The sequence below is a fragment of the Heloderma suspectum genome, chromosome 7, assembly GCF_057233095.1.
Source record: "Heloderma suspectum isolate Gila_16-S chromosome 7, 16-S_ref, whole genome shotgun sequence".
Taxonomy (NCBI): domain Eukaryota; kingdom Metazoa; phylum Chordata; class Lepidosauria; order Squamata; family Helodermatidae; genus Heloderma; species Heloderma suspectum.
In genome coordinates, this window is record NC_139464.1 from 45,111,819 (window position 1) to 45,136,694 (window position 24,876).

General features: G+C 42.2%; 1 protein-coding gene across 1 annotated transcript in view; it reads left to right on the top strand.

Moving 5' to 3' along the window:
• Nucleotides 1–24,368, top strand: part of SACK1F (scaffolding CK1 anchoring protein F) — a 40,488-nt gene extending 16,120 nt beyond the window's left edge. Inside the window, exons 3-5 of the mRNA XM_084809890.1 lie at nt 8,748–8,869; nt 12,224–12,936; nt 17,657–24,368. Of these exons, the coding sequence (XP_084666016.1) occupies nt 8,748–8,869; nt 12,224–12,936; nt 17,657–17,721 (900 nt within the window). The 3' untranslated portion in view covers nt 17,722–24,368. The remainder of the gene's footprint in view (nt 1–8,747; nt 8,870–12,223; nt 12,937–17,656) is intronic.
• Nucleotides 24,369–24,876: the final 508 nt, after the last annotated feature.

Here is a 24,876-nt window from a genome sequence, read left to right on the forward strand (position 1 = left end):
GAATCACTGCCAGTCGGAGTAGACAGCACCGTGTTAGATCCCAGGGAGGTGGTGGACAGTGTAAACCAGCTTGGGAGCAGTTTTTTGATTGGATGTGGGTGAGCAGACTGAAGTTTAATCCAGATAAAATGGAAGTACTGTAAGTTTGGGAATCAGACAGTCCTGGTGGGTGGTGTACCACCTGTTTTTGATGGGGCTGAACTTCCCCTGAAACAGCAGGTTCATAGCTTAGAAGTGCTCTTGTATTTAGTGCTCCTTCTGGATTTCCAGGCAGGAATGACCGCTAGGAGCATCTCTTACCAACTCCATCTTGTATGCCAGTTGTGACTTTACCTGGAGAGGTCAGACCTAAATTCAGTAATTCATGCTCTAATCACTTCCAGGCTAGATTACTGTAACTCATTGTGCATGGGGCTGCCCATGAACATGGTCCAGGAAATTCAATTGGTTCAGAATGAAGGTGCTAGAAGTCTGGCGGGGAACAATGAGAGTATATTCCACCAGTCCTTTACCAACTGCACTGGTTTGTTTATTTATAACCATGTATATTTGTATGCCAGTTTAATTACCAATTTGTTTCTGGGCACCTTGAGTTGAGCCCAGAAACAAATTGGTAACCACATTGGCATATAAATATACTCTAATAAATTACCTGGGGCTAGGGTACCTTCAGAACTGCTTCCACCTCTACAAACCTGCCCGAGGATCCCATTCCACTACAGAGGCCCTCTCCTGTGTTCCCTTGCCATCTGAGATACAGCAAATGGGAACAAGAGAGGGGGCCTTTTCAGTTCTAACACCCAGATTCTGGAATAGCTTGACTAGGGAGGTACACTTGGTTGTGTCATTGCCTGCCTCTTTATTTTATTCCTTTAGACCATTTTATTCCAGCAAGCATTCTTCAAATTTGGCCTCTTGTTGGTTTGTGATTTTGCATTGTATGATCTGTTGTTTTATTATAAACTGCGTTGAGTACATCAGTTAGAAAGGTGAGATAGAAATTACCTATATTTATAAATAGATGGGGTAGTGGTCTGACTCTGTATAAGGTGGTTTCTTATGTGAAGACCCAAAGGTCATTGTTGATGACTGAGCTCAGCTAGCAATCTCCATTAACTAAAACCTAGGGAGTATTTTGTTTCCCTTTTCCCTGGACCTTGCCTTACATAATTAAACTACATATTATTGTGGGGGAAGGTATATACATTTTAATTACTTGGAGATAAGAGAAAATGTGTATATTTTAAACCAGAAGACCAAATTAGACTACACTGATAGCCTCAATTTAGTAGGGCCCTGTCTGTGCTATAATAGCATACTGAGCTTAACAGCTAATTTCATCCCATGTATGAGACCTATCGTCTCTGTATACCAATGAATAGTTATTTTCTTTTGTCAAAAGGTGGTGGCAGCGAAGAGAAATAAACTGTAAATTCACTGGGAAAACATTTGCTTGCCAAATTCTGTAGTGACTTCCTTTTGAGTCTTATGTTCCTTTACTTCCTGATAATTTGCATAACCTGCCATACCGGTTAACTAAAAGACAGACCTTGCACTGCTTACCAGGTTAAAAAATATCAAAGTTGAATTGGTAGGAAATGAATCTGAGAAGGGAATATTCACAAGGGCTGGGATGATGGCTGGGCAGCTAAACCCCAGACGAGCCTGTGCATACAAACTAGGACCACTACTGTTTTGCAGATTAGAATATTCAGCCCTGAAAGCGTACTCCTTCCAATTAGCATTTTGAGGTCTGCCAGGTATGTCCTGCTTTACATTCCATCTTAGTGCTATGTAGAATTGTTAGGGTGCATAACAGGGCCTTCTTGGTACTGGCCTTGATCTTACAGAATCTCTTGCTGAGGGGAGCCCATCTGAACTGGAGCCTATTGATGTTTACAAAATGATGAAAACCTTCCTTTTCAAACTGGCTTTCAGTGATGCATAATTTGTTGCTATTAAGTACCAATAGATGGCTTTTGATAAGCGCATGCTGTTGATAAATCACTATTTTTTTCCTTATTGTGGACACTGCTTTTATATGACTACTGTTATAAACTGCCTTGAGCTCTTGTGGGGAAGAGAAAGAAACTGAATAAATAAATGATAAAGGAACCTGGCACAGTTCAGAGTCCTGAAATGTAGACATGATACTACACCCATGAGATTCGAAGGAGCTGTTTCACATAACATTTTTCCCACATGGAGTCTATTGAAAGAAACATGTACGTTTGTCACATGTTATGGTGTTAATCTGAGTTTCCTACACAGAAAATCCAATTTGTGTGATCCAATCCTTTGAGTTGCTACCTGATGTCATGTTCCTTTGTCCTCCCCCTTCGTAATTGACACAGTCCAGGGTACCAGGCTTCCTTACAAATACAAATTCGAGGAAACTCTCAGACTGCAATGAAAACAGCTAATCCACACATTTAGGAATATCAATTGAGGAGATTAGAGGAAACTCTCAGACTGCAATGAAAACAGCTAATCCACACATTTAGGAATATCAATTGAGGAGCCAAAGTGGAAGTTAGAGAAGTTGCCAGCAGTCTCAGCAAGAACGTCTCCGTCTCCACCAGACTCGCTTTGCAGGGATGCCCCTCCCTTAAGGTGGCTCCCTCCTACATAGGCTTTCACGCATAGCCAACCTGGTGGAGCATCTGAGCTCCACCTCTAACTTTTCCTCCTTCGCTCTGCGACAGACCCCTAGCATCCCTCAAGTCACGCCTCTCACTTTCCTCCTCCCCCGAAACCTGGATTCTCATGGAGGAAGAAGGGGGGGCATTCAAGCTGAGCCATCAGTGTGTCAAGGTCTGGGGAAGAAGGCCTTGCCATATCTGAGCTCACTAGGGAGGCTCCATCCCTAGTGGCTGTTCCCATTCTGAATCTGAGCTGCTAGACATCTCCACACACTCAGATTCATTCCTGATACCTGACAGTATTCAGAATGTTGTATAGATGACTCATTGCAATCATAGGCAAGTTGCTTCCCTTATTTCTGTTTCTTCATCTGTGTTTAAGAATTGAAACTTTTATCACAAGAACTCTGTAAGAAAGGTTAATCAAATGTTTCCACAACATTTAAGAACGTAAGCATCAAATGTGAAATGAAAAGACAGTGTGGTTGAATGGTTAGTGTCAGGAATGAATCTGAGCACGTACAGATGTCTGGCAGCTCAGATTCGGAATCAGAATGGAACAGCAAGAACAGAGGGAGGCACCCTCCCTAGTGAGCCCAGATATGGCAAGACTTCCTTCCCAAGACCTTGACAAACAGATGGCCCAGGCAGAACTGTTCCCCCATTCCTCCACCATGAGAACTCAAGGATCAGAGGAGGAGGTGGATGGCAAGAGGCATGACTTAAGGGATGCTAAGGTCCGTCGCAGAGTAAAGAAGGAAAAGTTAAGGGCAGTGTGTCCATTAATTAAATATTACAACTATTAGACTTTATACATAAGAGACCAACAGATGATGTGATTCTCTTTACAGAAGGTAATAGAATTTAACTGCATGCAGCATATATGTGGGGGTATATACACATTGCACATATTAAAGCCATATATTAAAAATGTTCAAAGACTAAGAATGCATTGAAGTAATCCTTAATACTATTTTTGTTATGTTTAATGTTTTGTGATCCTTATTACTTGTTTTTATTCACGATAAACCCTGTTCCTAAAAAAACCCTGTTCTGAAGCTAAACAGGACTTCCTTGATAAGATGATCGATAATGGCAGATAAGCTACCCAGCAGACAGCTTGCTTGCCATTGCCAGTCATCCCCTGCACTGTGCAGCTGTAGAGAGTATTGGACACATTCTAGGGTGCATTATTAGTTTCTGTGGGGCAATAGCTAGGCCCAAATGACCTGACCAGCACCCTACACAAAACAAATGGGCCCAATCTACATGGAGGAGTCTTCTGACGCTGATTCAATTTAAAAACGCATTTTCTTGAATTCATATCTACTCCTCCTGTGGCACACGTAGCCAATTAATGTGGTGTAGACTTGACACAAATCTTGCTTTTGTGAGGCAAACATATAATCTTAAACCGCATTAATTTGACTATGTAGGTGGAGTCTTGGGACATCAACAAGTTGCCTTCCTTTTCTTTCTTTTACATCCATTAAGGAGTGGTGATTTAAAAAAAAAAAAGTTAACTGGGACATCAAGTTTCCTTGCATAAGCTTATCGGCAGATGTGGTTGTGCAGAGTGGATTTTTTTAAGTCATCCCAAACACAACTTTCTCGGGAGTAAGCCTCATTAGCAACCACTACTTAAAAAACCAAAACACCTGATCTTGGTCAGCTGAGGGTGAAGCTGAAAGGAAGACGTTTACTCCTCTCCTCAGGTCCCACCTTTGCTGATGCATCCCCCGTAGTATCGCACATTTAGGACACACAGAGCCCTAAAACTAGGGGTGGACGAAAGTGACTTACCGGTCCTCGAAGCTTGTTCGCGGTGGGGGGGAGGCACTTCGCTGCTCCCCCCGCGACGTTCAGGCCGGGGGGGGGAGGCCTCCCGCCTCGCCTGGCCGAAATTCAGGCTGGGGGGGAGGCTTCCCGCCTCGCCCGGCCGCGAACTCGAAAGTTTAAAAACAAAAACAAAAACGCCCCCGTGATAGGCTACGTGACGATTAACGTAGCCTATCACGGCTAGATCTGCAAAGTCAGCCGTGATAGGCTACGTAAATCGTCACATAGCCTATCATGGGTGACTTAAAAAAAAAAAACCACGTACGCTAATGGCGGCCCCCATAGGGAGCCGCCATTCGCGTTCCTTATTTGGTTGCTGTAGTCTACGTAAATCTTTACGTCGACTACGGCGAAAATAAGGGCAACGCAAATAATACAGCCCTTATTTTCGCCGTAGTCTACATAAATCTTTACGTAGACTACAGCAGCCAAATAAGGAACGGGAATGGCGGCTCCCTATGGGGGCCGCCATTATCCGTACGCGCTTTTTTTTTTTTTTTTTAAAGTCACCCGTGATAGGCTACGTGACAATTGACGTAGCCTAGCACGGCTGACTTTGCAAATCTAGCCGTGATAGGCTACGTTAATCGTCACGTAGCCTATCACGGGGGCGTGTTTTTTTTTCTTTTATTGCAATGGCGGCGGCGGCAGCCGGTCGAAAGATCGGCTGCCACCCCCGCCCAGGACGAACACCCGCCGAACCGCCGGCCGGACCCGCCGCCGGGAGGGACATTCGCCAAAGGTAAGTCCCGTCCCGGGGGGGGGGTGCGGAGAATTTCTCCCCGAAACTTGTTCGGGGGGCCGAACACGTTGGCGCTCGGCCCCCCGAAGTTTCGGGGAGAAATTCTCCGCCATCCCTACCTAAAACACAGGGAAGTCTCGGTATAGGGAAAATCTGTCACAAAGGGACTTGGTAAAAACATGATTTTTACAGCAAAAAAATCCAGGGCTGAAACAGGTTGGGGGTAACATTTGTCTCACCCATGTGTGAGGCACAGTAGTACCACAGTAAATTCCCCATGTAAATCGGGCTGTGCATGCCCTAAAGTGCCCTTTGGGGAAATCCTGTAGATTGCATAGAAACCTAATAGCTATGCACAGATTCTTCAGCAAGAAAATCGATGTAGAAAAGTCCCTCTTGAGTTCGGGATAGGAAGTTTCAAATTCTGCTAATGTAGATTATTAACTAGTATTCTATTTATGTAAAAACATGCACCTGTTAACCCAGTTTAGAAGCATGTGGCATTTTAAGCCTGCAATCCTGTGTAGTTAAATGGGGATACACTCTATTGAACTTGGAGGAACTTAACTTTCAAATAAAATTCAAAGGAGGATAAACAATCCTTGTCTGTATGCTTTAAAACTGTGTTATTGCATACTGACATGCAATTGAACATTTGTGATCTTAAACTGCTTTGCTGAGCTACCAACCCAATCCTGGCCACCTTTTACTTAGAATTAATTTTCACTAATTTCAGCGGAGCTTACTTCCAAATAATTCTTTCAGGATTTCAGCCCTGGTCTGCAAATTTGTTCTGGCAATTACTCCATTGTCACTGCATACAAGTAATGAAGGTTCTTTGTTCTTCTACTGTTTTCTGTTTAAGCATTCTCTGCAGACGTTTGCGTGTTCTCTTGTATCAGGTGAAGAGTATTTCTTGTCTGTCTGTCTCTCTCTCTCTCTGTCTCTCTCTCACACACACACACACACACACACACACACACACATACACACACACACACACCCTTCCCCAACCTGGTACCTTCCAGATGTTTTAGACTACAACTCTCAGCATTCCTGACTTTTTGCCATGCTGGCTGGGGATGAAAGTTGAAGTCCAAAACATCTGGAGGGCACCAGGTTGGGGGAGGCTGTTCTAGAAGGAAGTATGTTTGCTCACTGTCTTTCACCTCTATACCTACTTAGTCTTGGGCAATGTCCTGCCTTTGAGCCGCAATCCCCTAGCTGTTAAACTGGAATATCAGCCATCTACCTTGCAGAGCTGTTGTGCATATTAACAAGATAAGAACTGTGAAGCACTTTTAATATCCAATATGGTACTGAAATTATTAATAATCATTATAAACTTTTGTTATGATAGGAAGGGTGTTTGCTATATTAGTGTGTTCCTAGTAATAAGATCTCCCATCTCATTAGACAACTGCACAAATAAGCTTGCCTTTTTGTTTTTAATTAAAGCTTTGAATTTTGGTTTCACTTCCAGCACTTTTGCTTTAGAAATCAAGGGTATGCCTCAGCTGGAAGATTAGGGGTGTGCAGGATCTTGCATGACTAGAGTTTCAGCTGTTGGAGGACAGAATGCAGGCATTGCTTAGATTCTGCCTGGTGAGCAGCATTTTAGAATATTGGATGGAGGGTAACTTTCTTCCCTTAAAAGCTGTCTCCCTGCCCATCTGTTCTAACAATTTGTGGAATAATATGATTATTACCATGTCATGTACTAACGTACCTCAGTCTCCTCCATAAGTAAGGCATAGAACCAATTTACTGTGACATGTTTCTGAATCCATCATGGTTCCAGAAATAGGAGGGCTGTTTTTTGTCCTCCTTACTAACAGTTCTTGCATGTGGTATACCAGCTCCAAATCAGGTGGAGGAAAGGCAGCTAGATAAATGCACTGTAAGTATGAAAACTGGTTCTGCTGAACCTATCAATTATATGAATTTTTAAAAATAGAACAAGCACCCTTTCCTGGGTGTGTATAGGATCTATATTGGATATAGCCAAAGGTCATTACACTCTTCCTGAGCGGGTTCTTTCAGCCTTATTTAGGCTGCAATCCTATACCTACTTATCTGGGAATAAGCTCCTTTTAAATCAATGGGTTTACTTTTGAGTAGACATATATAGGATAGCACTGTCAGTGTCTTTTTGTTTTTCCTCATAGACTCAGGTCCAAAAATGAAGAGAAAACCAAATAAGGTTGCAAGTTCTCAATATGGCCAAGATGAACTTTGTCAAAAATTCTCATAAATTCTGTATATTCTGGCAAGATCATTCACTTAAGACAACCTTCTCCAATCTTGTGCCTCCCAGATGTGTTGGGCTACAACTCCCTTCATTCCTTCAGCCAACATGGACATTGGCTGTGCTGACTGGGGATGATGGGTATTATACGCCAATGCATCTGGGGGGCACTAGTTAGGGAAAGCTGATCTAGGATATCATAAGACTTCTTTGTGTGTAATGCATCTTTTTCCTTGTCAGAATATCTCTATGGGGAAACTACAGCTTCACCCACCTATGGTGTTTCTTGTTTATAGCAAATGGTTATATTTATGGGCCTAAGGAACTCTCTGCCACTATAACTCAGAGTTCCACAAGTTGACCCTTTCCCATTGCCATCCATTCTGACAGACAAAACTCCTTGTAGTTGGTATAGGAGATGAGATGGGCACCAACACTAGAGACAAATTGAACTATTAAACAAGTAATTTATTAAAGGGATGTTTTGTACATAAGGGATTACTAATATTTACTTCGGTTTGTTTTTTTTTAAAGACTGCTTAGTGACAATTGTTTAGGACTCAAGAGACTTGCTGTTACAAGCCTCTAAGGACTTAATTTACTTCCAGCCAAATTCTCTAAACCTCCACCCTAGCCAACTATCCTTACAACCAGGTCTAACTTCTGGTACAGTCTTCCTTTGATACCCAAGTTCCTCCAGTTGTATTACTGGCTGCTTGAACAGTTTATCTGGGTATTTACTGCCTGCTTGTATAAACTTCCCCTGGCAAGATTTTAGGGCAGCCTCTTGGCATAAACACAGCCACCTGCTCCCTACTCCTAATCTTCAGCCACGTAAGATTATCTCATAGAGGAAGAATAGCTATTCCCTTTCTCCTAAGCTTTCTCTTAGTCCTTCTCAAACACCACACCCCAACCAGCAGACCTTCTTCCTCTCTCTACCACAGACTCCCTCTTACTAAACTCCTACCTTAACTGTCATTTCCCATCTGCTCTTTTCCACCTAGCTAGAATCCCCAGCCAATCAGAATAGAATTTACCTGACCCATCTAACAATATTCAAAGCAATTGCCTCTCTCCCCCTTCAGAATGTTATTCAGTAACTACTACGCAGGGTTTTGACAGAAACAAAACAAGACCTCAGGCCTACTCAAATATGCTGTAACACACAGCGGCCTGACAAAGTAATCCTTACGTAACAACACAGTTATATGCAGGCATCTCTTCACAGATATCATAAGACTTCTTTGTGTATATTGCATCTTTTCCCTGTCAGAATATCCGTGTGCGTTGTGTGACTGGAGTTGGGTTCTACCTGCCATCAGGGAAGATCAAAGGCAGTTTGGCCTCCCGTTTCCTGATGGTGGATGGTGAAAAAGTTCTCACTGGATCCTACAGGTTAGTTGCTCTTTTTTATACACACACACATACACACATTATAATAGTACTCAGAATTGTAATCCCTGACTGGTAATAGCTCTTTAAAGCCTAAGGCAGGGGTAGCCAGCCTGGTATCCTCCAGATGTTGGACTACAACTCCTCATCCATGACCATTGGCCATGCTGGCTGGTGCTGATAGGACCTGGAGTCCACCAGTATCTGGCGAGCACCATGTTGCTTACCCCTGAGCTAATGTCTTTCCTAGTCTTCCTGTCTAATCTTTCAAAGTGTTGGGAACTGGAGACTCTTTATGCTTCATGGCGGAAAGGCCATCAATGGCTACTAGCTCAGATGGCTCTATATTATCTTCGGTATCAGAGGCAGTATTTTTTAAATGTATTTATTTTAAATGATTTTTATGCCACCTTTAAGGGTGGAAACCTTTTCAAGGCAGTATGACTTGGAATACCAGTTGTTGGAGAAACATGAGCAGGAGGGTGCTATTGCTCTCATGTCCTCTTGTGGGCTTCTCATTGGGGCATCTGGTTGGCCACTGTGGGAACATAATTCTGGCCTTTGGTCTGATCCAGTAAGACTCTTCATATATTTGCAACACACATGTTTGAACGGTGAGCTTTAATCTCTCTGTTGGCAAGTTGGTTCTGGAGAATTAGAGCACAATCCTATGGGTATAGCTGGCTGCCTCCAAAATCAGAGGTGGCCAACTATCCAGTGCAGGGTGGGTAGAGCGCAGAGGGGATCCTCTTCTTTGTGCTCTGGCCACCCTGAATTTGTGGGTAGACAGCCGATTTTGGGGTCCCTCAGAGTGGCGGGGGGAAGGCCAGACGGAGCATAGGAAGCATCATAGCTGTGCTTCCACAGTCCCCTCCCTACCCTCAGGAACACCCCCTTTTTGGTCACTCTGCACTGCTCTTCTGAGTGCGGAGCTGGGGACAAACCGCACCTTCTATGAGGCAGTGGGGGAGGGGGCAGGGAGTTGGATTTCTGGGAACCGAGCTCAGAACGCTGGCTAAACCTGTCTACAGTTTATTTATATTTAATAGGAAGCATCGTAACAGTGCTTCCGTGGCTACCTTCTCACCCCCAGGAACTCCCCCCTTTCAGCCGCTCTGTGCTGCTCTTCTGAACATGGAGCTGGGAATGAACTGCGCCTCTTACAAGGCGGCAGGAGAGAGGGCGGGGAGTTGGATTTCTGGGAACCGAGCTCCAAGCGCTGGCTCCGAGCTCAATTCCCAGAAACTGAAAAATCCTATGGCTGTCTAGACACTCTCTAGTGGCCATAGGATTGTACCCTTAGTGTGACAAAAAAAGGACACAGGACCTATGTGAAGGAAATGACCCTCATCATAACTCAGTGACCACTTACATCTATATGAACTTACTGTGCCTTAAGAACTTCTGCTGAGGCCCTTCTGTGGGTCCCCTCCGCCCCCGCCGTGAGATGAGACTTTGTGCCTACTCCTATGACATTTAGGTGTCAGATAAAAATGGCTTTATTTGCCCAGGTATTTAATTCTAATCATGGTACAGCATTACATGCATTTTTTAGTGATTTAAATGGAGGAGAGTTTAACTGCTGCTATTTCTAGTGCTTTGCTACTATAATTTTTAGCTGGTCTTAATGTTTTGCTGCTGCCTTTAAGATATGTTTATATTATATTTGTAATATCTTTTGCTGTTTGTAGGTTTTACCACAAATGATAAACACATTATACCCTCTTGAGGAGAGTATAAATCTTTTAAATAAATAAATTCATTAGGGAAGGGTGGGGATTCTCTGTCCCATGGGTTGAATACCTCTAGCCTTCAGTTTCTCCCCAGGCTCCCTTTTCTCCACTGTTGAGAAGGAAATTATAGCTTAGGAGTGGGGAAAAAGGAGCATCGCTGAGTCCTGCTGCTGAACTGCCCATGGAAGAATAGATCAGTATCTTCCTCCAGGACAGTTTGCTGCATTCCCATGCTGCATGTTGAGAGAAGGAGCCCTTTACTGCATAGTTGCCTACTGGGGAACTGATGGCTCTTTCCTTCCATGGGTGGCTCTCTGTGTGCAAATATGGTGTGTGGGGTGTTTGTTGTGGAGAGGGATGGGGGGAGTTTAAACAGAGCATCACACTTAACAGGGGAACTTTTACTATGTAGTCCTGCTAAACTTGTAGTGGGCCCCAAATTGCAGAGTGCTGCCTCCGTTGAGCCCCTCTATTAAGTTAAGTTTACCCTGCATATTTGACCTCAAAGTTCCCACAGAGTTGCTTTTAATCATATAAGAATCCATTAAAAATATAAAAGAAAAATATCAACCCACATACAGGATATAAAAACACACTTTCATCAAAACAAAAGCCAAAGAAGTAGCAAACCAGCAAAAAACAGTACCAGAACAGCATCAGCTGAATATTACAGAGTGTATGCAGTGGTTTTCCCTTTCTGCCTAAAAGTGCTAAGAGATGGACCACATTGAATCTCCTTGGGTAAGGAGTTCCACAGTCTGGGCAGCACCACTGTAAAGGCCCAACTGCATGTCCCCACCTTCTGCGCTTCACAAGGTAAAAGGATTCCCAAAAGGCTTCTACCAATGATCTCAGCTTGTGAGTAGGTTCATGTAGCTCAGGGGTGGCTATGTTGTGGCCCTCCAGATGTTGTGGCCTACAACTCCAAGCATCCCACAAGTTGCCCACCCCTGATGTAGGTGGAGGCACTCCTTCCAGTAAGTGGACTGAAACCATTTAAACCTTTATAGGTTAAAAGTGCGTATTGACCCCAGAAACATACTGCGAGCCAGTGCTGATAAAACACTGGTGTAATATAGTCACAAAACTGGGCCCCCATCAGCAGCCTTGTTGTCACATTCTGAACAAATTGCTGTTTCCAGATGCTGTTCAAGACATGCCTATGTATGCATGCTTAGCCTGGGGATCATTATGCTGAAGGGATGTTGTGCTTCCCATGTAGCTGAATTATAGCTTGCCCACAGTAAAGTCCACATAAAGGACTTCCTAGGAAGTCAATAAAAGGGTACATATAGACACTGCAGTTTTGTGCCCCCTTCCTTCCTCTGCCAGGGAAATTTCCTTGCTAGCTTCACGGAATGTTCCTAGTTGGAACATTCCATGAAGTTGGCGGAACTGTATTGAGCTCACTGATTTGAATGTCACACATCTAGCCTCACAAGGCTTTCTCTGCTATGTGGTCTACAAATAACATGCAAAATTAAGAAGCTCTTTTACAAAGTATTTGGGTGGATCAGTAATGATCTCGATTACTGTGCTATGTATTCCTGAATGGCAAGAACTTGGGTGTGAGAAAGTAAGTGTTTCTGACTGTAATTCTCTAACAGCATCTTCTGTTGTACAGTTTCACGTGGACGTCATCCCACATAGACAGAAACATTCTCTTGTACTTGACTGGGCAACATGTGGAGATGTTTGACATTGAATTTCGTGAGCTCTATGCCATTTCAGAGGAGGTCAATCTTTACAAGGAGCTGAACATTCCATGCCCTTTCCGTCAAGGTGTCGGGAAACTAGGATTTCCCTCCTCCACTGTGGCCCGGAAGGTCATCAACCCAAAATATGGACTGGTGGTGGGGGTTCCCCCAGGAGAAATGATGCGCTGGGCCTCCCGCCAGCGGCAGGAGTCGCAAGAGAAACTAGAAGGAAGGGAAGAAGAAAGTGAGTCTAATAAGCGACTACATCGTTTTCTGAATGACCTTATAACAGTGGAGCAGGTGCTGCCAGATATTGAGCCTCCACTTGAGGGCCTGAACAGAGCAAGCTGGAGTCCTCAGAAGTTATTTTCCCGGTTCCACCCAGACCTGAAATCCAAATCCAGAGAGTCCATCCGTGACCTCAGGAAGGATGATGCTGCCAGTGGGGAGGCCGGTTCCAGACAGGGCAAGAGGTTTGGCAGCAGATTTTTCAAAAGGGCCAAGCAACCACTTCCTTTGAATGCTGATGCCAACTCCATTACCAGTGAGACTGCTGAAGACTTTGTGATTGTGAAGGTACCAAAGGAGAGCCACACCAGCTTTCGCCCTATTAGTGTCCGCAGTAGTGGTGGCAACTCAGGTAAATCTCCCTGGAAAAAGACTCAGTCTCTTTTCTTGCATTTACCAACGAATGCAGGTTACGCTTTCAGGATTTCTTGTTATAAAAGCATACCATTCACTTCCTTTGCCTTCATCCTCTCCACTCATATTCCCAAACTTTCCCTAATAACAGGACTAATATATAATGGTGGTCCCATAATAACTTTTCCTCATCTATATTAAAAGGACAAAGTGGGAGGAGGGAAAGCTATATCTAATAGTATAATCTTGAAGCTTGACACTTCTACTGTGATCTTATGTGATACCTCTGTTTTAGGAGAGTTTGACATGCACATTGAAAAAATTCACATTCCTCTCCCTTTCATAAATTAGGTTCAATAATCAGATTTTTTTGATTCCGGAGAGGAAGCGAGTTGTCATCCTGAGTTGTGTGAATGTGATTCAGATGTATTAAAGTCCGAGGTACCTCCTCCCAAATAGCTGGGAGAGAGTTGCTGTGACAATCATGGGAAGTCTCTGTATTCAAGATGCATCCCAGGTACAGCAGCAGCATAGTCCTAAATAGATTCCTCCTGGCTTATTTAATTCTTTCATAAGACCCCCTGATACATTTAATCTGCTTTCTCAGACCAAACTTAAAGTGTGAAGGGTGGAATTTTGGCCTCTTTACTGACCCTTAATGGCAAAAGTTTAGAAATGACACATGTAAAAGTAGACCTTACAGCTCACTAGTGGTGTGTGTGTTCATGCACCCCTGTTGTCTGATTATTTGTTTCTTGTCTTTTCCATAACCCAACACAAATAACATGACATCCTACCTATCTCCCAAGCCCTTTATGCATGCCAGGGGACTTGGGAGAGGGGAGGAGATTCATAGCAACCTCAAATTGTCTGGCTAGTAAGCTAAGATAACATTTAAGGAACCCCTGTAAGAGGTCTTTGGAACTCCCTCACAGCAATTCTCTCTTCCTGTTTAGCTAACAGTTAGTGGCTACAATGAGTGTTACAATTGTGTCGTCCCCTTAACTGGTGGGCTTTTCTCTAGCTTTTAATGACCTGAGCTAACTCCTGTAGGCACCAATTACTCCCTCTAAAGTCAATCTGTGCACTGTGACCAGGGCTGGGTGCAACAGAGGGAGTTGCAAAATTAACACAAACCATGGGGGAGAAATAAACTAGAGTAGAAGAGGAGTTTCTTCTCGTCCTGCCAAAATTAGAGATAACTCTGGGAGTTGAAGGTCCTAGACAGGAACTTCAGCATAGGAAATATTGAGTAAAACTGGGGCCAGTTGTATTTGAGACACAAAGTTTTGAAACATAGTATGCCTTATTCAACAGCCCTTCTGAAAAATGTTCAGAAAGTGTATAAATTCAGAAATACGATAAGCTAACTCCATAAGAAAGTCCAAGCTAAAACATGAAGGGGACAACCTGGAGTATATCTTACTTATACTAGAGTGGAGAATTCAGAATGGGGGCATTATTTAGCCTGGATTTGAAAAATTACAGGTAGTTATCCTAATTTAGCTGCAGTTAAATGCGGAGGCAAGGAATAGAGACTTCATGTGACTAGAGCAGCCATCCCCAGCCTGGTGCTGTTTGAATGTGTTGATCTAAAACCCTCATTAACACCAGCTTAAATGGCTATTGGATGGCTGGGCGTGAGAAGAGGGCACCAGGTTGAGAAAGTCTGATCTAAACTGTTGTATCTGTTGTCTTGTCTACAGATGGTGCAGCTGCATTTGGCATACAGTTTACAGTTCTGGTAATCCCATCTCAAAAAGGATGTCATTGAGCTGGGAAAAGTGCAAAAAGGGGGAACCCAAATAATGAAGAAGTTGGTCACATTCCCTACAAGGAAAAGTTAAAGTGTTTGAGGCTATGACTACAGCAGCCTTCTCCAACTTGGTGCCCTCTAGCTGTGTTGGACTACAGGTCCTATCATTCCCATGCTGACAGGAGTTGTAGTCCAGCATATCTGGAGGGCGCCAGGTTGAGGAAGGCTGGACTAGTATTTCCCTGTTGGGATATGTGAAGGGTGCTTCCCATTTGTTGAGGAAAGGAAATGGGTAGACTAGAACATTCTGGGTGGACATTTGAGAACTATACCATTTTAGTGTGGAAAAAGCACCAAAGGTTCTTACTAGAATCTGAAATTCATAGAGAGATTATTTACATTTAAGTGGATGCATGTCAAGGGCTGCATTAGAGTGGGGAGTCTTATTTCTTTTGAGTAGAAATCTTTATAATGCAAGACGTACACAGGTTCGAACACTTTGATGGTTTTATTTTTCAGCCAAGAGAAAGTGATTTATCTTTTGTAACATTTTTGTTAAAGTGACCAGAGGGCATGTAGCAACCCCTAGTGACAAACTAGAAAATAACAGAGGCTCTGTCCTTCTCTCTGAGAATTCGGAAAACCTGCATTTGATTATATTTAACCTCTGCCTTTTCCTGCTCTAAAATATCTCTGCATTGCCTTTTACAGGACTCTAGTCCAAAATGAGCATTATCAAAACTTTCTGTATGCAGAAAATTATCATTCTCTGTAGTGAAAAATATTGTTCTCAGTTTTATTTTCCAGAAATTAAAAGTTAAAAATGGCAGCTTAACTCAGGTGCCTAATAAGCATGTTGCCCATAGAGCAGCCTTCCTCAATCTGGTGGCCTTCAGTTGTGTTGGACTGTAGCTCCCATCAGCCCCAGTTAGCATGAACAATGATCAAGGATCTTGGGAGTTTTAGTCCAAATTATCTGGAGGACACGAGGTTGGGGAAGGCTGCTATAGATGTAAAGATGGCTTTATTCAGAATAGCCAAAGGCAGATGGTGGGGAATCTAAAGCTTAACCTTTGAACATGGACTAGTATCCTGGTACCAGCCTGCCATGGTATCATATAGTCATTTTAGAGGGGACTATTCAAACAGAAGGTGCCAAAAAAAATATGAAAAGTAGGGGAGGGGTCAGTAGGTGGTCACAGGGCTACTTGTTCAGTAACGTGATTTTTGTTGAGGTTCTAACATAAAAACAGGGAGCTGCTTTATATTAACTAAATCTATTCGTCCGTATAGTCTAGTATTGTCTACTCTGACTGGCAGCAACTTTCCAGGGTCTCTGGCACAGGTCTTTGCCATCAACTGATCCTTTTAACTCAGGGATGAGGAACATGTGGCCCTCCATATGGTGTTGGGCTGCAACTCCTATCATCTCTTACCACTAGCTACGCTAGATAAGGCTGATGGGATTTGCAGCCCACCAATAAGTTGAGGATCACATGTTCCCACCTCTGTTTTAACTGGAAACAGGGAGCAAACCTGGGACCTTCTGAGTGGAAAAGACATGCTCTGCTACTGAGCTATGGTCCCTCTCCAACACTGGAATTCCGCTAAGTCAAAAACGACATAATGAAATGCTCAGATGGGCTATACATTATGTATTTGTATGTTTGATGCATGTTAAATGCGTATTGAAAAGCAAGCATGCATTTGGAATCCAAATTGGGGGTGGGTGGGTGGGGATAGCTTGAAGATATGCTATTCAAAGTGGGAAAGTGGCAAACAAGAAAAGTATTAGGCACCTCCTCCCAGCAGCTTCTCTCCTCCAAAAATCCTCTTTCAAAAATTAGGTTTTTTTAAAAGTTTCTGTTACATGCATTTGCATTATTAGTCCCCAGAGGCAAAGCTGAAAAACAAGGAGTTCTTCAGATGCAGCATTTTAGCAGGGCTGGCCCAAGACATTTATCTACTTGAGGTTAGGGCCAGGAGCGCCCTGCCCCACCATATACAGATGCCAGCAAGATGGGCAGTTGAATCTTACCTCAACACTGGCAACAGGACATCATTTTCCACTGCACCTGAAGGTGTAGGCTAGTTTAGAAGATGGTGGGCAGGCCATGTGACACACCCAGCTCTGTTCTCCAGTCCCTTGCTGCGTCTCACTCTTCATTCCACCTGTCACCTGCTCACTGATTGCTCAAACAAATGCTGCACTTCAGCAGTGGTGGCACCAATATCCATCACATCAACAGAGCAACACATGTGTATGTGTGATGCCTTCCAGAGTGTGTGTGGCCTGGACTTTGCTGCCTCTTTGCCTGCTCACTCAGTTGGGGGCCTTTCCCATCGGTGCTGTCTGTGATGCATTGGGAGAAGGTGACTAGGCAAGACAATGAGCAAGCATCACCGCTGATGGAGTGCCAGTTCAAGAGGATGGGAACAGCTGGGGGGCAGGGAGAACAATCAGGGGGCAGGGCTGCTGCTGTCCCTAGCATCTGTCACCTGTGGTGGCTGCCTCACTCTGCCTAATGGTAGGGCCAGCCTGTGTTCAGATATCCAGATAATTTTACTTTGAACTGAATGCATTCAGTTCATCTAATGGTTAAATACTGAAGATAAGCTTTGCTTACAGGAATGCCTTGGATGCACAAAATTCTGTAAAAGTATTATTAATTAAATGGAGCCTTGAGGGTATATACAATTCTGTTAATATATTGAAAGATCTTATTTTCTGCCTTATGAAATTTGTAAATTAATTAAGAGTGAGAAAATAGCTTGAAAAGAAGCTCATCTGTGGAAGTGTTTCTAGAGTTTGCTCCTGTGACTATGTGGGTGGGTATCATGATCTGCCGAAATAAAAAGTGAGAATCCTGCAGGGCTTGGCTAAATGTGAGACTCCTTTTAAAAAGCATGCCTGAAATCTTTTATTAGAAGCTTTTAATTTTGTTTTATTTTTCTTCTACAGGTAAAATGAGTCCAAGCTCCCTTCCAGGGGAAAAAGGCAAACAGTCAACCTGTGTGGTCTCATGACAGGAGGAAAAACAACTGGAAAACTTAGCATCTGAAGGGCCATCTGCTGAAATATACATCTGTGGGCTTCTTCAAACCTATAATCTGATTTCCTCACAATGGTCTGTATAACCACTGTGGTGTCCAAGATAGACCTGGAACTCCAATTTAAAGCACATGTATTGAGTAAAACATGACCTGGAAGATTCCTGTGTGAAAGGGTAGCAGTATTAATTAATAACTGGATTTGAAATCTATCCCAACATACATGCAGGGGAGCTTTCCACTTCTTTGTGGTGGTGTTTCAGTTTTAATGCCTACAGACTTAAAAGGAGATTGTTGCATTGTTGTTTATTGTACTGCACTTTTATTAATTTGTGTTAGAAACTAGAAAGGTAAAAGGTAGATTCCAGAGGATTGTCAAACCTGAAGATTTTGTTTGTCTAAGGTAGTGTTTATAACATCTCTAACCACCCTTGAAAAATTTAACTAGGTCTTCTGAACTCTCGCTCAACTTTTTCAGTAAACTTAATGTATGAGTAGACAACCCATGGCACAGGTGCTAGCAGTACCATAGGCAACAAGGGGTTGTGGTATGCCTAGATAAGAGCAGGTGGGACCTTGGTCCTGGCTACGGCATAGATTCAGGCCCATCCTTCTGCCTGTCTGTCTGGAGCTGCATGGCTGCCTACTCAGTAGACTAAAAAATTATACTAAAGTCTCTTTGTTTTAACACACTTGCCAAAAAAGAGTGGTCACCATTCCCTTAGTGGGACTTTAAGCTTGTAAAAATGTGCTACATTGTGCATGTTGTCTCCACTCCTCTGGTGCCCTATGACTTTCATTTGAGAGAGAAAAATGGCATTAGAATTTCTGTACAGGATTGTTGTTACTCTTGAGGGATATATTAAGATGGTTCTGTGCAATGGAGAAGGGGACAATGGAATTTATATACCAGTACTTCTCTTCATTCCGTATAGAGACTTTTAAGCAAACATTGTGCATCAGAATGGCTGTTTGAATGAAGACATGGATTATCATATCAGGGAATGCTTACTAAGGTGTGCAGGTGAGGTTCTGCATGGCCATCCTAAATAGAACAACTCATAAAGATGGAATAATAAAGTTGCGGATGGTAAAACAATACAATATTGGGTTTTATAAAGAACATTGTATTTAATCTTCGCTCACCTTTCCTTATCCTTTTCCAGATGTATTTCTATAAGGTTTATAATATCAAATGATTTAAGTGCCTAATTCAGTTCCTTACTACAGAGGTTTAAAAAAAAAAAAGGTCAAGATTGTCAGTACAAAATCCAGGAGAGATTCATACTGCTTTATATAAGCCTGGTGGATTTATTCAAGATAAATCCTTTGTTTTCCAGACAGCTGTCCTGCAGTTCAGACTACAGCTTTATACTGCCTTAAACTGTAGCTTTCTGCTTAAAGTATGATCAGAGATTGTCTGCCTTTTTGTATCCTGTTTGTCTAATACAAAATACTAATCAACAGAGAGAGAGAGAGAGAGAGAGAGATGCAGAGTTTGCCTTGTTCAGTATACATTCTGAGTGTTCAGTAAGACATCCAAGAGAAAATGTCACACACACTTTGCTTTGTATTTGTTTGTTGTTCCGGTCTGTATATCAAGGAAATGTCTAGGAGTTGATTACAATTTTGGATGGATGGGAGTGGGGAGGTCATATCTTAGGCCATCATCTATTTACTGGGCACATGCTGTACTCTGCCTAGAAGCAGTCATTGCAGTGATTTCCCTTCCACTGTCAAAATGGCCAGTTATACTGGATGCCATGGAGGTGAGCAATGTATAAAAACTGGAATGGAATTATTCCACTGCTCCATTTATATATTCAGAGGGCCAGCATTCAGTCACAGGTGGTATGTGTATGCTGTATGCTTAGCTGCCAAGCAAGGTGGTTGTAATTTGAAAACACATCAACACAATGTAGCTGCAAGAGCCACAGCTTACAGTGACAGTGCATTTACTTGGAAACGGCCTCAACCCCCTTGAAAATGATGGTCTGTTTTGATTTAGTAATAGCTCTACCTACACAGGCCTGTACCTATAGGAAAATATGTAAAGCAACTGTGTACATTTATACTTAAAATACCATTTCTTTTCATAAATCAATGATATGTTTAAATCCCATGTGTACATGCAAGTATTTGCAAGGTTAAATCTTTTGCATTCTGGAAATTGTAAATGCAAGTGATTTTTTTTTTTTAATGGGTTCTAATATCCTTTATAACAAGCCACATGGGGTCCCATGAATCCTTCCAAGCATCTCCAAATACACTTTTCTAGCTCTTGTTTTTTGTCCAGGATCCTCTCCCATCTTTGCAATGTGTTTAATAGATATACTGTGATTCAGTAATCCTCCTTATCTCTGTTCCCATGTCCACTGTTTTTTTTTAATAACTCTTTTAAATAATTGCGTATGTACATAAATGTATGTACATTTATTCAGTTAAATGCATATTCACTCCCACATATTCATTCATTCATTCATTCATTCATTCATTCATATTCATTCTGGTTTTTCCATATACATTCTGGTTTTTAAAACTAGAATGAATTTTTAAAATATTGGAGAACTACTTCAGAGAGGAGCGGGGAGGTGAATTAGTGATGTTGCCTGTTTCCAGCCAATTAGTTCTGTCTGTGCACATCTGGCTCTTGCTGTAAATGCACAATACTGGTTCTCCTTGAACTTGATCTAGAAGAGGAAATTCTATCTCTTAACAAAACATGGGCGTGTTTCCACAGTGGGTTTACCACTCATATTATATTCATTTGTACACGTCCTTAATCTACCTTCTCTATGAGCAGCTTCAGATATAATTAAACACTCCAACAAGCAGACGTACAAAGGGCTTGCACTTTCACTATCAGGTTGGAAGGCAAATGTATATGGAGTCTGTGCAAGCCATATGTGTATCTGAACTTTGCACAACTCGCCACGCAAATTGCCCTTTGGAGATTACAGTGAGACTTTACGCTCTATAGCAACCATTGCTTCACATATCCTACCACAGATGTGTGATGAAGTTCTCCTTACACTAGGCAGGGTTATATAGTCAACCAAATTACTTGGGATGAACCTTGGTATCAACTCCTTTATCCTATGTTAGTTTGGTTTTCTGTATCAGCCTGCCTAGCAATAAGTAGAATTTCTACCACAAACCTTGGGGAGGGACCCTAGCTCAGTGGGTAGATCATCCACTTTGCGTGCAGAAGGTTCCAAGTTCAGTCCCTGGCAATCTCTAGTAAAAAGGATCTCAGGTAGTAGGTGATGACAGAGACCTCTGCCCGAGATCCTGAAGAGCCACTGTCAGTCAGTGTAGCAGACAATACTGAGGTAAATGGACAAATAATCTGACTTGGTAGAAGACAACTTCCTGTGTGCATGTGAAATGATTGTTGATTGTCTGGCTGATTCAGTGGAAGCAGATGGCATTTAACTGTGTAGCTTTTAACAACATCTGAAGCTGATCAATAGGAATACGTTATGCTAGCAAGCAGATCTTCTCATTGCTGATGCTTTGGTATATGCACATTGTAGTAATATGCACCTGAGCTCCATTGAAGTTGGTGCAATTCAAGAGCGCGTAACTGGGAGCAGGATTTCAGTCTGAGAATACAATTAACTGATGATCATCTGAGAATATTTGTAAGGCCACCAGTTCTATTCTCACACTAGAAATCAGCAGCACAGAGTAATTGAGCTGTCGCGACTCAACCCAGTTTATGTGAATGTCATGCAAATTACGTTTACTGATTTTTTTTGTGCAGGACTCTTCCTTTGTGGTACTAAATGTATTGCATATTATTGGGATTTGTTTCACTGATTTATCCAGGATTGAAAATGTGTATCTGGTCATATTTGTCAAAATTGTCAAATATTTCTTTTAAAAAATGTACCACCTTTCTTCAGTCCACACTTTCCATTTTTCCATGACTAACAGGTTTTTATTAAAAACTGATCTCAGGAATATATTAGGAGATTCATTTCGCAGCCTGTTGACTTATTGTATACCCAACTTCTGAGTAATTTTGATCAGTAGATTTAAAGGTTGTCAGTACTTCTTAGTTATCCAAATTTTCTTGCTGTGTTTTTCTAATTAAGAATAAGCTTTCAAGAAAATCTTCCAGCTGTCTTTCCAATAGCTGAAAGATTTAATCCCATCCTCCCATATAAAATTACTGACTTTGCGTGTTTTCCTGATTATAAAACTTCTTGGACCACTTAATGGAGAGAGACTTTGGATTTATCAACTGCCTTTTTATGGGCAAAAAGCAATACTTAAAATTACTTGCATAAATACTAGAAGGGAAACAAAAGTATACACTGTTATTTGAAGGGCCCCTCACTTAGTGGTATGCAAAATGATGCAGGTTCAAGTACAGGTACACCCAGTTAAAAAAAGATATTGGATAGCTGGTCTGGAAATGGCTCCTGCCTGAGACCATGGAGGGCCACTTCCAGTTAGGGTAAACCAGATATTGACCCTAGATGGACCAATAGTCTGACTTGGTATAAAGCAGCTTCATATGTTCATTTGTGACGTGCTGCATACATTGGTTACCGATCTGTGTACTCTCAGCAAAAATACTTGCACTGCACCTTAGGACACCTTTTTCCTGCACTGAGATGATCTCTACAAAGGAAAATGTCATTCAGAAAGCAGCCTGCATACTAAACCAGTCCCAGTGTGTGTACTGGAGCCGAAAGCTTTAGCCTCAGTGGCTAATATAAATTTATGCTTCGCTATTTTCGTCCTGACACTTAAAAGCCTTCTCCGCATTACTAATTCCCTTTTACTCTTTTAAGAACAGTTTTTAGTGAATCTTGAAATTGGTTTCTCTGTGTCTGAACTATGGCATCTAATCTCAGGTCTTATTACACAGTGTTTTGCTTTTTAACACTTCTTTCCACACTTTCTGGATTTCATATAAATTCCACTGCACTTGCTTTCTTATACTCTAGTGGTCTTTATTACCAATTATCTGCTTTGATAGTATCAGTTGAAACTTTTTTGCACATGTTGACAGTTTGGATTTTACTTAGACTATTTCTGGTCAAATGAAAATGTTCAGTGTGTTGAAATGTATTGGCATATTGAAGTTGACACTGGCAGCTTCCATGACATCAGTGATGTGCAGGGGCGGGGGGAGGTATAAGTATTAGTTATTTTGGCCAGTCCTGGTTATTCTGTGTTCCTGACATTTGAGAAATAAATGGCAGCAGCCTGTGATATTGATCTATGTGGCATCACTCTTCCTGGCAAAATACTGAAGAGAAAAACTTGTTAAGGCTTTCAGTTTGCCTCTGAGGGTACATCTGGTCTGCACAGGACTCTGCCACACGTTTGCTCTGGTATGTAGAACTAAGCTGGAAGCATGGAAAGCAAGCATGGTATGGCACAAGAAATCCTTTTTACTTGCATCATAGATCAGATTGTGGCAACTGTACATCAACTGGGTTCGGACAACATGGTGTGACTCGTTGTGGGTTATTTAACCCATGATGAGCCACAGCACCCACAGGCACAAGATTGCATATGCAACCCTCGAGCAGGGATTGCATATTCAAAGTGGTGGCTCCATGTGCACTCGCCACCGTCTCACCATGTGTTAAATAATCCACAGTGGCTTGTCATGTCGTTCTAACAGCTCCATCCTCTTTTGGCTGTGTATGCACCTCCCTGCAGTTCAGACAGGCGGGGGTGTGGGAATCACTCCAGGGTCGAAGTTTTGACTCATGTGAATTGCAGATGTCAGATTTACATACAGCTCTCCTTAAAAAAAATCATCATGACACATCTTAACAGGGGTCAAGGTCCCAAAAATCATTCAACCTCTCATTTGGATTACCACAACGCATTATATGTGTGGCTACTGGCTACCTTTGAAAACTGTCCAGAAAGTCAGCTGGTCCAAAATGGGGCGGTGAGATTGTATGATCATATTATATCACTGCTTTGTGATCTGCTCTGGTTTCAGTCCATTTCTGGGCTCAATTCAAAGTGATCCCCCCATTTATATGTAAACAGACAGACATGTGAATGAACAAATATGGTTGTCCCCATTACACCTCATTTTCCTCTAATTCTCTTCTAGTTTGGATGAATTGTAAAGCACGTTATACCAATATAGCATATTACACTAGTATCATACCATCTTCACTGGCTTCGAGTTCATTTCTGAGCCCAATTCAAGATGCTGGTGTTAACTACAGCCTGTCACGGTTTGGGGCCACACTATCTAAAGGACCACCTCTTCCCATATATTCCTGCCCATGCCTGGAGCTCATAATCTGAAGCCCTGCTCCAAGTGTCCCCACAAACTGCGGTTCAATGGGTGGCTACTTGTGAGTGGGCCTTTTCTGTGATGTCCCACAAATTGTGGAATGCCCTGGCTACACAGGTTCACCGGGCAACTACTTCGTTGATTTTTTGACATCAGGCAAATACTGTTTTATTCCCCCAGGTCTTTTAAAAGAATGTTTAACTGCTGCTTGTTTTATGTTTAATATGTTTAATGTTGTGTTTTAAGATGGTCTTTTCCCATGTTTTAACTGCTTGGATATTTGTCTCTTCTAAAATTATTTAAAATTATCATTGCTGCTTTTAAAACTTTTTAAAACATTCTTATGATGTGTGTTATCATTGGTTTTGTCATATATTTGGTTTTATTGTGTCTGTTGTCCTGAGAACTTTGGCTGTGAGGACAACTCATAAACCGAATGTATAAATAATAATGAACTTATGAAATAGAACATCTTCCACAGAAAAAGAAACCACTGGAAAAATGTCCACCCCATATCACTGATTCTATAGAGAGGTAGAATCCTTTTGATGGTAGTTCATGGTAAACTATGAATGCTCCCTTCCCCTCTTCTTACTTTCTTTAACATTTGGCCTGATTAAAAGTTCTAGGGAAGTCAAGAGCTTGTTTCCCATTTTGTGACATTTTGGTTGATCCTAATAAAGATATTTGCCCAACTATGGATGTTTGTGCAGATGCAGCTGAGAAAAGGAGCCCTCTTCTTTCTCTTTTCTCCTTTTACAAATGAAGTATGTGACAGGAGCAAGTTGCTCCTGTCACATATTTCTTGCAGCAATTATTGATTTTTACAACTCAACAAGGGTCAAATT